At 37.6% G+C, this 16,024-nt stretch overlaps 1 protein-coding gene and 1 non-coding gene across 6 annotated transcripts in view; both read left to right on the top strand.

Annotated features, from left to right (window-relative positions):
* The window catches only part of MTA3 (metastasis associated 1 family member 3), a 274,841-nt gene that overhangs the window by 218,444 nt on the left and 40,373 nt on the right, over nt 1–16,024 (top strand). For 2 of the 5 annotated variants that reach the window (XM_078349438.1, XM_008980775.5), the window contains exons 12-15: nt 1,905–2,026; nt 4,960–5,111; nt 5,933–6,155; nt 15,532–15,618. In XM_078349438.1, the coding sequence (XP_078205564.1) occupies nt 1,905–2,026; nt 4,960–5,111; nt 5,933–6,155; nt 15,532–15,618 (584 nt within the window). Of the gene's footprint in view, nt 1–1,901; nt 2,027–3,861; nt 3,984–4,959; nt 5,112–5,932; nt 6,156–15,531; nt 15,619–16,024 lie in introns of those variants that run through there. The other 3 variants (XM_078349437.1, XM_002757815.7, XM_078349439.1) reach the window with 2 other exon arrangements.
* LOC118147569 (U6 spliceosomal RNA) lies at nt 9,623–9,728 on the top strand. The gene has a single exon (XR_004734018.1). It is a non-coding gene; the product is annotated as a U6 spliceosomal RNA (small nuclear RNA).

Here is a 16,024-nt window from a genome sequence, read left to right as displayed (position 1 = left end):
GCCTGGATGACCTTGTCTCCAAAATAAACAAAACTGTTTTTAAAGGCGAGACATGGTAGCTCAAAATGCTGTAATCCCAGCACTTTGAGAGGTTGAGGTGGGACGAAACCTTGAGTCCAGGAATTCAAGACCAGCCTGGGTAACAGAGTCTGTTACCTGTGGTTCCACACTACTTGGGAGGCTGAGGTGGGAGCATCACCTGAGCCCAGGAGGTCAAGACTGCAGTGAGTGGTGATCGCATTATTACACACCAGCCTGGGCAACAGAATGAGACCCTGTCTCAAAAAAAAGAAAAATGTCTTTTAAAAAACAATTTGTTGGCCAGGCACATTGGCTCATGTCTGTAAACCCAGCACTTTGGGAGGCCAAGGTAGGTGGATCACCTGAGGTCAGGGGTTCAAGACAAGCCTGACAATATGGTGAAATCATAAGTAGGGTCTTTGCTGTCAGGCCAGGCCAGGCCAACTTTATATACTAGGCTTTAACAAGTGAATGGAATTGTGGGAAGTGGAAGTCCTTGAGTCAGTTCTGACTTCAGCTGTCTTGATAGTTGTGAGGTCTCATTGTGTCAGTAAATATGGGAAGACAGCATCTCATCTGCATTTAGCCATTCAGCATTTGTTTCTGATAAATAATTTACTAATTTATTTTGCTTATTTTCTGTCTAGCAAATAAACACAAAAAATCCTCTAGAATGAAAGCTCCTTGAGGTCAGAGACTTTTATTTATTAGGCACTGAATAAATATATGCTAAATAAATTACAAATTTATTGAGAACATACTGTATATACCTGTGGAGTGTTCTTGGGCACAGCTTATAAGCAGCGGGGGAGTTAGCCTTCCCTACATGGGGAAAAGTTAGCCTTGTTTGCCTGGGAAGTGCCAAGATAATCTGGGCTGCATGTTTCTAAGGAATTCATGGCTCTGTTGACTTGGTCTTTGTGAAATTTGCGTGTAGACTTCTGGTAGATGTCTCTTCTGCTCCTTGCTTCCCAAAAGAAAGGGTCTCCCTCTGTTGCCCAGACTGGAGTGGAGTACAGTGGCATGATCATGGCTCATTGCAGCCTCTAACTCCTGGGCTCAAGTGATTGATCCTCCCAACCCAGCCTCCTGAGTAGCTGGGACTACAAGCACATGCCACTATGCCTGGGTAATTTTTATTTTTGTAGAGACAGAGTTTCACTGTGTTGCCAGATTGGTCTCCAAACTCCTGGCTTCGGGTTATCTTCCCACCTCTCTTTTCTCCTCTTAAAAAATAGTCTCTTACAAAGGAAAACCTGCAAATACCTTTTTGTTTTTGAATTTTCAAATGCTATGTAATCTTCTTATAACATTTCAGATGTAATAGGAATGGTCACCATGAGTGGCCAGAAGCTCCTGAAGTCCTAAGTGACCTAGAGATGGACATCTGCTGAGCATGTGGCTTTTGTACAGCTCCCTGGAGACCTGGAGTACAGTAGCCAGCAGCCCCCACACCAGCAGCAGGGACTGGATAGTGGCTTTCTCGAAACACAACCATGTTGCCTTTCACTTAATTTGTTTGATCCAAATAATTGTTTTCTCAGGAGAATTTATAAGCAGTAAACTTGTCTCTTTCAAAAGTGTCAGAGGATGTTCGATGTTCTAAGGAAACTGTATTCAGACCAGAAAAGAGATGAGACAGTATTTACTTCATGAATGTCACACATAAGGGATTCCTTTTTACATAGGCTTGTTTTGTAAAGATGAGTAGTTTGAATTCATTTTAACACCTTCCTTTTACCAATTTATTCTTACTCACCACACATTTTAAGATGTTTGTTTATGTTTATTAAATAGTGAAGGTAAATCAGTAATGATATAGAGCTTTTTGCCTTATTGTACAAATCATTTTATCACCTTATTTTACATTTCATTGAAAGCAGCAAACCAAATCCCAACCAAATATCCACTAGTAATGGGAAGCCTGGTACTGTGAATGGAGCCGTGGGTACCACGTTCCAGCCTCAGAATCCCCTTTTAGGAAGAGCCTGTGAGAGCTGCTACGGTAAGTTTTCTCAAGCAGGTCAGTTAAGCATGGGGAACTGTTCTGGCTCATGGAGTGTTGAGCATCTGGGAGGTCAGTACAGTGCACCTTGGAAGGCCGAAGAGTGTCTCTTTCAAATGAGTAGATGCCCCTCCTTACCTTCTGCCTGGAACAGGACTTTTTATTGAACCTTAATTACGTACCACACACTTAAGTTAGACATTGGATTTTCTTTGATGTGCTCTTGTGGTTTTTGAGTATTTCATAGCAGTGTTTGCTGAATTGTGTTCAGAGTTGTATTAGCTTCGCAGAAACTGTGGTCCCACAATGCATACCAAATCCACCTTTGGAGTTTCTCAGTATACTTTGAAAAATTAAAGCTCCAACTGATTCTGTAGGAAAGGCCTCTGTGTGGATAAGCTGCTATGTATAACCCTTAGACCATGTTCCCTCGGGGCACCAGTTTGGAAAATGCTATTCTGTGATACTTGCCTTTGCCGCAGGATCCCACTGTATTTATCTATGCTGGCAGTATTTGCCCAGGCTGTTAAATGGGGTTGGTGAAGTGAATTGTTAGGTAGTTGATAGACTTCATGTGTTATTTTAAATCTCAAGCAAGGATACAGTCTCTTAATGGGGTATTGATGATATTATCATCTATGTTTCCTTCCAGTCAAGGTAGCCTGGGTTGGGAGAGGGAAGGAAACTAATGTTTATTGAAAACCTATGTGGTGCCCTGTTTTGGGTTCTTAGCAGCTCTTTGAGAGTACATGTAGCCTACTACCTCCAGGAAGGACTAGGAATGAGGGACAGCTGTGAGTATGATTACACTGATCCCAAGGAAGGTGTGTGCCAAATTGCTGAATTCATAGGAATGGTACATGGGGATGTCCATTTTTTGCAGCATGGGAGCACAAAGAGAAACCATTTATGGAAAATTAGATTTCTTTAGGTCAGGCCTTTACATGGATAGCATCATAAATACCTTGAATTGGAAATTCTTGGATTTTGAAGTTCATGTATATTTATAGGAAAATAAAAAGAATCCTGCAGACAAATGGTAGTGGCTTAATCTGTCTTAATTTAACTTGCAGGCTGGGTATGGTGGCCCAAGCCTGTAATCCCAGCACTTTGGGAGGCCCAAGGTGGGTGGATCACCTGAAGTCAGGAGTTCGAGACCAGCCTGGCCAACATGGTGAAACCCTGTCTCTACTAAAAATACAAAAAATTAGCTGGGCATGGTGACACGTGCCTGTATTCCCAGCTACTTGGGAGGCTGAGGCAGGAGAATTGCTTGAACCCAGGAGGCAGAGGCTGCAGAGAGCCGAGATCACACCATTGTACTCCAGCCTGGGTGACAAAGTGAAAATTCATCTCAAAAAAAAAAAAAAAAAAAAAAAAAAAAAAAAAAAAAAATTGGAAATTCCTTTCGCACTCACATATATCCCCTTAAATGATTATTCTGTTATTTTTATGTATGCATGATAAATAAGCTATTAAATGATACCTACTTTCCAATTGAGTTTAAGGAGAAAAGCATTTATTCACTAATTGTTAAGATGATGTGCATGATTAGCGTGCATAACAAAATGTATGTTTTAAGTGAAATTTTACATTTAGAATTCAAAATAGATTAATAGCTTAATGTTTAAGATTTAAAAAATTTATATTTAAAAAAAACAACTTGACTAATTCTATGAGTTCTAAATTATAGGAGGAAATGCTTTTAGGCTTTACACAAATAAAAGCCTAAAATAATAATTCTCCAAAAATAATACATGATGGGTATACAGTGCTGTTCCCAATAAACATGAATATAACAGTCTCTGTATTTTCTTTCACATTTGTTTATGAAGTGTTAGTGGACATCTTGCTGTGCTGTTTGAACACTTGAACAGTCTGATAAAGGTAACTTACAGGTCAGAGAAGTAATATTTTAAGGCAAACCTACAGAATTACAATTTTTTATGTACCTAATTAACTTACCCTTTCAACCTCAGTGTTTTCTCTTAAACTTCAGATCTATTGTGGGTGTACTTTAAATGTTACATGTCAGTAATTTAAACTATAAAACAAAAACAAACACAAGCTTGTAGCATTCAGCCAGCTGTTAAATCATCTGAGTTTTAGGCCTCAAGCATGCTGTGATGTCAGCTGCCCATGCTCACTTGATAAGGATTTAGAGTCTTGAAAGGGATTCTGTCTATAAAGGGAGATTTAAAATAAGGATTTTGCCTATGAAGTAAAGGAGTGCAAAACAGAGACCTGTTTCTTTCATCTTTTCTCTGCCTCTCCCTCTTTCTCCTGCTCCCTGACTCTCTCCTCCTCCCCTTCTCCTCTGTCACCCAGGCTGGAATGCAGTGGTGCAGTCACAGCTCACTGCCGCCTCAACCTCCCAGGCTCAAGCAATCCTACTGTCTCAGCCTCCCTAGTAGCTGGGCCTATAGCTACTACCACCACCACACCTGGCTGACAGATACCTGTTTTTATTAGAGTCCTGACTTTATCAATGGGACCTCCCTGAGTAGCTTAAATAATCCCTGGAGTGGTATCTGAACCCTAGGTTTGGAAACCTGGATTTGTTTTTTTTGTTTTTTTTAATACAACTAATATCTTTTTTTGAGAACCTATTTCCAGAAACATACACAGTAGAGCATTTTTAATCAACAAAACAAAAAATTCCTCAGCAGCACAATGCATAATATAGGTTGCCTCACCTAATAGCTTCTCTTATTAGGGCTATAACCACTTTATATATAATAGAAATAAGTTGGTTTAATAAATTCTGAGTATTAAAAAACACACAAATATACTACTACGTTTGAACTTGTAAGCTGGGAAAAATAACATTGTAAACTAAGGATGACAAGTATTTTTAAAATATTCGATTATTTTGTGTTGATGTTACAAATTAAACAGCATTTTAAAAAATTTTTGTTTTTCTTCTGCTTTAGCTACCCAGTCTCACCAGTGGTATTCTTGGGGCCCACCTAATATGCAGTGTAGATTATGTGCAATTTGTTGGCTTTATTGGAAAAAATATGGAGGCCTGAAAATGCCCACCCAGTCAGAAGAAGACAAGTTATCTCCCAGCCCAACTACAGAGGTACAGTAGTCTTTTGAGTGTTGAAAAATGCCATGTTTTTAAATGGCTTGAATATTCCTTGGAAACAGAAGTACAGTATAAGATAATTAGAAAATGAAGAAAGCTACCTTTATAGCCAGACACAGCACTACAATATTCAGAGTGGGTGTGGAGAGAAGCAGGGAGAAATTAAATTTTGTCAGGTATTCAGAATATTGGTCTCAGACAAAAGAACAATGAGTGTGTTAGCGTAAGTAGAGAGCTTACAAATTAAATGTTTAATTGCTTTTGAAAACAGTTTGTAACCTTTACATACTGTTGAAGACTAGTCTTTCTACATAAAGTCATAAATGCAAATTGAGCATTTTTCTTCCTGTGACTGTTTTGGAGGGACAAGAAGTATGGCTTTAATCTTGAGGTGAACAACAGTTTCAATGTGATTTTGGTAAAACCCTCATGGATTGAAGATGCCAAGCACCTGTGTTTACCAGTGGGCGACTACCCTTTTCCAGTGCTGATGGGCTCTCAGGACTTCTTAATTAAAATAAAAAATTAAAAAACTATAGTTTAACCCTCTTGGAAGTTTTTTACTATTTATTGTGAATGTGATATTGGATTCCTGTACAGCAGTACAGTATTCCCCACAGTTCCCTTCTCTGCTCCCCACCTCTTTCCCAAAAGTGCACACTTTAATTCTCTCTTTTAGAGGTAGTGCACCAAGTGACATTACAGATGCTTCAAACAAGATTTAAAAGTTGCGCTTTTCTCTGAGTGTGATGCAAATGATAATGTGTTTGGGAAAGTTCATTTCTTTGAGTGTTTGTTGCTTTCCGATTTTGCAGGACCCACGTGTTAGAAGTCATGTGTCCCGCCAGGCCATGCAGGGGATGCCAGTCCGAAACACTGGGAGTCCAAAGTCTGCAGTGAAGACCCGCCAAGCTTTCTTCCTTCATACTACATATTTCACAAAATTTGCTCGTCAGGTCTGCAAAAATACCCTCCGGCTGCGGCAGGCAGCAAGACGGCCATTTGTTGCTATTAATTATGCTGCCATTAGGGCAGAATGTAAGATGCTTTTAAATTCTTAACCTTATATGTTGTGCTTCTGACCATTTTCTCTTTTCTTCTCTTTCCTTTTTTTTTTTTGTTTGTTTGCAATAAACATAAGTTCTTGTGTACAGCCTTTTATTTGGTTTATTTTTTTAACATTGTTTTTGTCTGCTGCCATTTGTATCATGCCAACCTGGGAAAAAAAAAATCAAAATATTGAAACCTCTGTATTCTTTACCAGAGAGTAGTGCTCAGCAAAAGATTGGTGGGAGATGATGATACTATCCTGTGGGGTTTTGTGATGGAATTGCCTACAGAGCTCTTATTGATGCACTTTTACCTCTTAGGTAGTGCCACAATGTCACCCCTAAGGATGATGTTATAATGAGACAGTTAAGTCCAGTCTTATATGGATTCGTTAGGTTTTAAATAAAATTTGCCAATTTACACTAATTAGAGATTGTATGTCTTTGTAAACCTCTCATTTTTCCCATGAACCTTTTACAGTTGTCATACAACATGGAAATTCACAAATTATATATTTATTAGAAGGTCTAGCAAATTATAAGTAAATTTTAAACTAATTTTTAGGTGAATTTTCTGAAAGTGCACATTTCATTTTCATAAGCTAGCATCTAAACTTATAGTTGAGCAGTCTGTCCAGTTTGTTTTCCATTTCATGATCATGTATCATATTTTCATGTATCTTATTTTCAGCACAGTTGGTTTTGCTTATCTTTTTTTTTTTTTTTTTTTTTTTTACTTTTGTTAGCAGACAGATCATATCAGTGAAAGGTGGATTGTTTTGATATTACATGTCTCCAACAGTATACTATAATTAATATGTTAGCTTTGGAGTCACATTCCAGGCTAGCATGTTAGAGCCGTGTAGCTTTTGTTCCCTAAGGGATGAGAAAACCTGCTATCTGGCTTAAGAGATAGGAAATCTTGAAGCCATTCTAAGAAATCTCTTATTATGAGAGGCGCCTCTTTAATTTAAGCAGGATATCGATAAAAGGAATGATGACCGAAAAAAACATTTTTGTTCCTAAAGATAATTTTTAGCAGAATAGTTGAAAGGCTTTGCAACTTAAGTAATAGCTCTATAAGAAGAAGAATGCTTTGTAAAGGGAGTTGAAATTGGTAAGAATGTCAGAGTCCCACAGAGGGGAAATTACTATATTAGATTGATGTATATTTGAGAGTTTTGGCTTCTATTTAGGTTTTGTGCTAACATTTGAGACTCCATGGACTTACGTTACCACTTTCCCATTTTGGGACTTGGACATATTTATATTATTCCAAGTTGTTCAACTCATTTAAAACACATTTTTATACAATTTTTTAAATTAAAAGAATGGTGAAGGCCTGGTGTGGTGGCTCATGCCTATAATCCCAGCACTTTCAGAAGCCGAGATGGGTAGATCATCTGAGGTCAGTCATAGTTCGAGACCAGCCTGGCCAACATGGTGAAACCGTGTCTCTACTAAAAATACAAAAATTAGCCATGAGTGGTGACAAAGGCCTGTAATCCCATCTGCTTGGGAGGCTGAGGCAGGAGAATATCTTAAACCTGTGAGACAGGTTGCAGTGAGCTGAGATTGCCCTACAGCACTCTAGCCTGGGCGACAGAGACTCCGTCTTAAAAAAAAAAAAAAAAAAAAAAAAAAGTGAAACATTTAAGAATGAAAATGAATGAAAGTTTCCATTAACATTGGTGGGGATCCAGTATCATCTTAGTTCCTAGGATTGGAAGAGAAACCATCACCAACTCAATTGGCTGCTGAGGAAACTCTGTTTCCCCAGGGCTCATCTGTTAATTTTCAGTTAATTTGCACATTGTCTCTATTTTGATTATTCTTCAATGAAGTGTATTTTTCTTTCATCTCATTCTAATTTTTTTCTCAATTGAAGGGGCTTACTGCTAAAAGGGATCATAATTAAGTTACCTGTATTTTATTTCTATAAGTATATAGATTATAATAATACAAGAGCAGTCATTTATCTGGATGAAATTCACAGAGCATATATTGTTTTGTTTTGTATTTAGCTTCACCAGTCGTTGAGTTTTACATAATCAGATTCTTAAATAATTTTACCTTAAGATTTAAAATGACAATGTTTAGCAGCCATCTACTCAGTTATTTTTTTTTTCACATAAGCAGTTAATGAACTTTTCCTTAACATCTAATTGATTATTCTGTCATCTGTTCTGTTCTTAAACTTACAACCTCTTCAGCAGATGCCTTGATCTTGACTTGTGAGGGAGATTGGGTGTTAACAACCTAATGTCCATAGGCAACTGTGTCTGTGCTCTGCTCGTGCTCCTGGGAGTGTATAGGTGTATGTGTGGGGGGTGGAGTTTCCAGTAAGTTTTCCTTTCTCAAATGTTAGGCCCTCCTCCACCCTGCAGACAGTTAAGAATCACTGTGATGCAGTACTTTCAGATAAGGCAGAAGTTGACTATTCTCAAAATATTGATGGAGCTAGAGTTCTAATGAATGCATTTTAGAATGATGTATCATTATCTTGGGAGAATAAAGTAGTTTTTCCCTGTGAGCTTGAAACTCTTCCAAACACTGTAGAAGTTGACCCCTTTTATTGCCTCTGGCCATGCCAGCACCATCACAACCAGTGTCATAGTCAGTTTATGGGAGGACTGTGCATAAAAGTGAAGAAATGGGAGCTAAAGAGAGAAACTTTCAATTAGATAAGGGAGGAGATAATCTTGAGTTCTTTATTTACAGGGTAATGCCTGCTTGGAGAACTGTTTTTTTGTTTGTTCGTTTTTCCTCTTCTTCTTTTTTTTTTTTTTTTTGGCGACATCTATATTCTGCTCTCTCTCTTTTTTTTTTTTAACCTTTATTAAAGCATATAGTAAGACAAACATATTCTTTGAGATATTTTGCAAATGCATAAAATATCTCAAAGAATAGGTGAAGAGTAATGACTTTACAAAAAATATGTAAAGAGGGAAGGAAAACTGGGAGCCTGAGGGCAAGGGGTGGGAAGATTTACTACTCTTCATCCATATATAGGATTTTTTTTTTTTTTTTTTAAGAGACAGGGTCTTGCTCTGTTGCCCAGGCTATGGAATACAGTGGCACCATCATAACTCAGTGCAGTCTTGGACTCTGGGCCCAAGGGATCCTCTTGCCTTCTGAGTAGGTGGGACTACAGGTGTCACCCACCACACCTCGTTAATTTATTTTTTTTAAGAGATGGGGCCTCACTATGAAAAACTGAATTTTTAAACCAGTTTCTCAAATACCTAAATATTAATGAATCTTTATATGTGAATATATAAATCCATGCCAAAAGTTACTAACATTAGTAAAATGCCTGAGCCAGTTCTACCATGTAGATAGTGCTTATTAGAAATGAATTGGTAGACCAAAATCTTTCATTGCATAAAGAAAAGTACTGTGTTCTTAAGATTCATGGCCCAACAGCAAGGTTGCAAAATACCAAGTTTGAACATTGTGTTCACTTCAGCAGCACATATACTAAAAATTGGAACAATATAGAAAAGAATATGGCTCCTAAGCAAGGATGACAACACAAATTAATGAAGCGCTCCGTATTTTATTAAAAAAAAATAGTTCAGCCATCTTTTCTCTTTTCCCCCTTGAGGTCCCTCCCACTAGTAAAAAAGCTATGTATGAGAGAGTGGCCTTCCTCCGTTACTGCCATCAGACATTATTTCAGAGACTTCACCAAAGAGCTGCAGAATCATCCAAACACCTGATGTGCACAGGATTATCACCACTTGAGACTCAGGATCCTCACAGGTTAAATAGAAGTAGGTGTATTAGCAACATTCTACAGATGAAACCAAAATGCCTGGAAAAGTAAATCCAGGTGATTTACCTGGCACCTAGGTAGCTTGCAAAGTCAGTGAAGTGGTTTGGGCTGATAACACACCAGATTCGAACGGGCCACAGTATTCCCCAGTATGAGTTTATTTGGGAGGAGTCTGGAGCTATTTTTCTGTTTGAAGATGCTAATTCGACTTTGGAAGTATCTCAAGATGCTATTTCATGAGAAATTTGTTTTATGAGATTTTTCTAGAGATTGCTCAGCAAAGTTAGTGATTATATAAGCTTTTCTGAAATGTTAAGCTTGAAACGAGAGAATAGTTGATTTACTTCTTTTGGTAATTTTGGTAAAATTTTTTTAGTCTGTGCCTTGTGGTATAAGCCCAGGGAGCTTATTTTTTAATAAAAATTTGGTTTTGAATGGATACTTTAAAATTTTTCTAAAGGTACAAAAGTGGTTAGAAATTCATCACGTTTGTTATTCCTGATTTACCCCATTTGTTGATAACCACTATCATTGTTACTTTAAGTATCCAAAAGTTTTCTGTGCATCTGTAAGAATCTAAGTAGGTTTGTTCTTTGTTTCTATATGATGTTAACATACTGTCTATATTGCTCTGTCCATTGCTTCTTTTTACTTAACATACCATGCCACTGCATTGAGAACTGCCTCCTTTGTGTGTCAGCTGCATATTTTGTTGTACTATAACTTAACCAGTTCCCTATTAAAAGCTTTTAAGTTATTTTCAGTCATTTTCTATCATAAATAATGTTGCAACAAATATCCTTATACAGATACCATTTCATACTGATATACAAAATCAGAATGTGCCTTACAAGATCCCTGAAAGTAAAAGTTGGGGCCAAGAAGCATACGTTTTGAATTTTGGTAGTTTTATTGCCCTTAGAAAAACTGCAATTCACACTCCCACTCACAATGTCTAGACAATGCCTATTTCTCTAGAACTTTCCTGGCAGTGTTACCCATCTTTGAAACCCTTGACTAGTTGACAGATGACATTGTTATATTAGCTTGCATTTCTCATTTTGAATGAGATGGAAATCTTTGCATATATTTGAAAACCATTTATCTCCTTTTCTGTCAACTGCTTTTGCCCCTGGTCTGTTTTCTATTGGAAGTCTTACTGACTTGTGGGAACTTTTTATATTTTAACAAAGTTAGCTCATAATCTGTGATATGTGATACCAGTAGTTTCCCCGTTTCGTCTTTGACTTGTTTATGATGTATTTCCCAAGCAGAGTTTTTTAAAAAGACATATTAATAGTTGAATTGGTAAAAAAAAATTCATGGTACCTGGGTTTTGTGTCTTGTTTAAAAATGCCTTTACAGTTCTAGAGGCAAACTCTACTGATAGTTTTATCTCGACCTGGGGTGTTGAATGCACATGTGGGATATTTTTCTGAATTCTGTGTGTTTTGCAGGGTTTCTCTCACTGCCCCCAATATTTCCAAAACATTGCAGAAAACAACCATGAGTTTCAATAAAAGTAATAGTGTATTTCTAGGTTAGCCCTGAAGGAAATACAGATCATCGTCTAGGACAGTGGTCCCCAACCGTTTTGGTACCAGGGACCGGTTTCATGGAAGACAGTTTTTCCACGGACTGGGTGGTGGGGGCAGGGATGATTTTGGGAGGAAACTGTTCCATCTCAGATCATCAGGCATTAGTTAGGTTCTCATAAGGAGCAGGCAACGTAGATCCCTCGCATGGCAGTTTACAATATGGTTTGCATGCCTGTAAGAATCTAATGCTGCCACTGATCTGACAGGAGGTGGAGCTCAGGTGGTAATGCTCACTTGCTGTGCAGCCCAGTTCCTAACTTGCCACTAGTACCGGTCCAAGGCTTGGGGTTTGGTGACCCCTGCTATAGGAAACTGAAGACATGCTCCTTGTGTCCAGTCACTTGAGTGAGATACAGATGTTCTCCTCTCTGGACAGGTTTTGATTCCTTCTGGGCTCTTTGGGCATTTTTCAGATTGCTTTCATTATCTGTGCACTTCAAATGCCTATCTCCATGCTGAAGTGGAGTTAAGTGAGTCATTTGGGAGCAAGGACTGACTGACAAGTTGGCACCACTGTTGGCCTGGCATTGAGTGCAGCCCAGGATTCCTTCTAACTAACTCAAGTGTGGGCCAGATAATCCTGCTTATGGCTATTTCTTCAGGGCCATCTGTATTTTTCCTACTGAATGGCTACAACTTTTCTTACGTTAAAGAGTGACTAAGGCAGTCCTAGAACCTTTTCTACTTTTTTCACAGTTGAGACGTAATTCTTGCCACCAACTACTTTTTTTTTTTTTGAGACAGGGTTTCTCTCTGTCACCCAGCCTGGAGTGTAGTGCATGATCATGCTGGAACTTTTTATAAAATATAATGAGGAGCAGTGAAATATGCATCCTAAAAAGCTTTGATCTGCCACTCAGGGTACTCTGTAATGCAAATTGTCACTTGGAACATCACATAATTAATTCTACTATTTTTAATCAGATATTAGAAGCAAATAATATAGTTTAAAATGAAACATCTCTGGGTATTGTGTTGATGATCTCTTTGATGGATTTGTTGATAATAGCCATCAATGTCTATTAACTGGTGCCATATTGGCAGTTTTCCTTTGGGTCTTACAGACTGGAATAAAAAGCAAATCTTATTACTAGTAATACAGTGATTACCTTTGTCGAGACATTGAGTAAGTAACCAAGATGATTCATTCCAGCTTTATTAATAGAGAAAAAAGAAAAATGTATCTTGTCCTTTTCCCAAATATAACTTGAATTTCAGGTGAATCTGTAATATTAGCAAGAAATTATGTAGTGTTAACTCAGTGGTTTGGCAGGCGTTTGATCTTTACAGGGTTCGGGTTGCTTCCTAGTGTTTATTTAGATTACTCTTCCAAAATATGTTTATTGCATTTCTGCCTGATCGTCACTATTATTCAACAGCAGCTAAAAAGCTTCATAGCTTTGTAATTTATTTTTTCATGAGAATCATCTGAATAGGAAGAAAATAAATTGGATCATTTATACCTGTCAGTGGTTGCATAATAATTAGCCAATATTTAGGGGCTATATATTCAGATTCCTGATTGTTTTAGGCTCTCTGCAGTATGTGCTTGTCTATTTCAGTGTTTTTCAACTTATTTTTTAGCTTTTAATTTCAGGGGAGCATGTGCAGGTTTGTTATATAGGTAAACTTGTGTCATAACAACAGGGGTTTATTGTACATATTATTTCATCCAGTGATTAAGCCTAGTACCCATTAGTTATTCTTCCTGATCCTCTTCCTCCTCTCACCTTCCACCCTCCAGTAGGCCCCAGTGTCTGCTGCTCCCCTCTACGTGTCCATGAGTTCTCATCATTTAGCTCTGAGTTATAAGTGAGAACATGCAGTGTTTGGTTTTCTGTTGCTGTATTAGTTTGCTAAGGATAATGGCCTCCAGCTCCATCCATGTTCCTGCAAGGGACATTAGCTCATTCTTTTTTTCTGGCTGCATAGTACTCCATGGTGTGTATATGTACCACATTTTCTTTATCCAGTCTATCATTGATGGATATTTAGGTTGATTCCATGTCTTTACTGTTGTGAATAGTGTTGCAGTGCACATATACATGCATGTGTCTTTATGATAGAATGATTTAGATTCCTTTGGATATATACCCAGTAATGGGATTGCTGAGTCAAATGGTGGTTCTGTTTTCAGCTCTGAGGAATCACCACACTGTTTCCCACAATGCTTGAACTAATTTACACTCCCATCAACTATGTACAAGCATTTCTATTTCTCCGCAACCTCTATTTCCTCTGCCAGCATCAGTAATTTTTTAAATTTTTAATGATAGCCATTCTGACTAGTGTGAGACAGTATCTCATTGTGTTTTTTTTTAAACACAGAGAATTTTTTTAAAATGCTCTTTTGCCACCTTCTGTTTAATAATTTTCAGAAAAGAGTCCATAAAACTTAATTTTTAAAAATTATTTGAAGTTAAAGACTGAATTGTGCATTTTAACTCTAGTAAAGCAAATAATTCCTATGGATAGCAAAGGAAATTTCCTATATGTATGCCCAGAAATGTCTCAGTTTGCAAAAGGAAAAATTCTTTAGTAGATCAGAAAACCCGTGGGACATTTTTGTCAAATATTTGAAGGTGGGGGGAAAAGGAGTAAACATAGTAGAATCATACAAGCTAAAGTGATTCTGTTAATATTTATGACAATATCTGTGAATTAAAATATTTCAATATACATTTTGTTTTGTCCCTTTGTCTTGCACATCTAGTCTTCCATCCAAATGACAGCTAATCAAAACACAGAACTTTTGTATTGTATGCTTTATTTTTCTTTGTCTGAAAATGTCTTACAATAGGTTACAATGAGTGTCATGAAAACTTTGATTGCTAATACCCAGCCTCACTGTTTCTTACTATTCTGACTGTTGGATGAAGTACTCTGTTTGCACACAGGTAGCCTTTTAAATCTCAGCACCAATTATATCATAGTAAAGAGATCAGGGGTAGAAAACCAGTGATAAAACCAATTGGCCCATCATGACTCTTGCAAGTCCCTAATCTTTTAACCAAGATGGGTTAAGACTTCACAGTGGGGAAGGGATGACCAAGTATGGCACATCTAGGTCAGAGATGGCCAAGTATATTGCCTTTAGCAGCTGGCATTTGTCTTTCATGTCACATCAATCTTCTGTTAGGACAGATTCCATCTTGTGCTCTATGGGCATTATTTCTACCATAGAAATACCATGGCTAGAAATGAAACATCTTTCTGTCACACTTCAGATGTGACTATTGTCACACAATAAAAAAGCACGAGTGTGTTGGATGTGTGTTAGCTATACCCATATGGGCTTTAAAGTGAATGTTTTCCATATTACTCTGCTTCTTTTTTTGCTTTATTTCTCAGGGGTTAATGAGTTGTTTTGATAACCCATGAAATATCATATGGTTATTGTAGGAATGACCTAGGTAATGGTGGTAATGTCCTTGAAGGGTGCTGTCTGTATTCTCTTGCATGTAAATTATTATTAATAATTACATGTTGGCTAGGCACGATGGCTCATGCCTGTAATCCCACCACTTTGGAAGGCCAAGGTGGATGGATAACAAGGTTGGGAGTTCAAGACCAGCCTGGCCAACATGCTGAAATCCTGTCTCTACTAAAAACACAAAAATTAGCCCAATGTGTGGTGCATGCCTGTAATCCCAGCTACTCAAGAGGCTGAGGCAAGAGAATCGCTTGAACCCGGGAAGTGGAGGTTGCAGTGAGCTGAGATCACACCATTGCACTCCAGCCTGGGTAGCAGAGTGAGACTCCATCCCAAAATACTACTACTACTAATTACATGTTATTTTATGTAAATCCCATTTAGCAATTGGGAACAAGACCTAGAAACCATTTTCTCAAACCCAAAAGGAAATTTTGCAGGAATCTGGTGGCTATTTTGTACTGTTTTCCACTTGTACGTTTATTTCTGTGGTGCGTGTAATCTAGGTAGAGAGATCTGTTTCATTGGTTATCTCCATGTTTCTTTCTCTCCTCAGATGCAGACAGACATGCAGAACTATCTGGAAGTCCACTGAAAAGCAAAAGCACTAGGAAACCTTTGGCATGTATCATTGGGTATTTAGGTAGGTATTTTCTAATAGAGGAAAAACTCAAAGAGTGGTTTATGAATATTATACATATTTGGCCATTCTAAATGGACATACCTAAACTAATTCAGGCCTTTCAAATAGTCAGAATTTGATACTTTTATCTATACAGTGTGTTTATTTTGTTTTGGAAATTATTATTACCAACACAACACACACACACACACACACACACACACGTATGGTATATGTTTACTTTTTCAAAAAAGCCATTGAATAAAAATGTAATGTATATTCATGGAAATAAATACAGATTAAGCAAAAAAGAAAATCAAAAGCATTCAGTTATTAGGATGAATACTCTTAATATTCTTCAGATCCTTCCCCTGTTTGACTCACCTTGCCTCTTTTTAAATAGAGGATTTACTTATTAAAATGAGAT

The sequence above is a fragment of the Callithrix jacchus genome, chromosome 14 (assembly GCF_049354715.1).
Source record: "Callithrix jacchus isolate 240 chromosome 14, calJac240_pri, whole genome shotgun sequence".
In the NCBI taxonomy this organism is placed as follows: Eukaryota; Metazoa; Chordata; class Mammalia; order Primates; family Cebidae; genus Callithrix; species Callithrix jacchus.
Note: the sequence above shows the minus strand (reverse complement) of the source record. Positions and strands in the feature narration are given on the sequence as shown.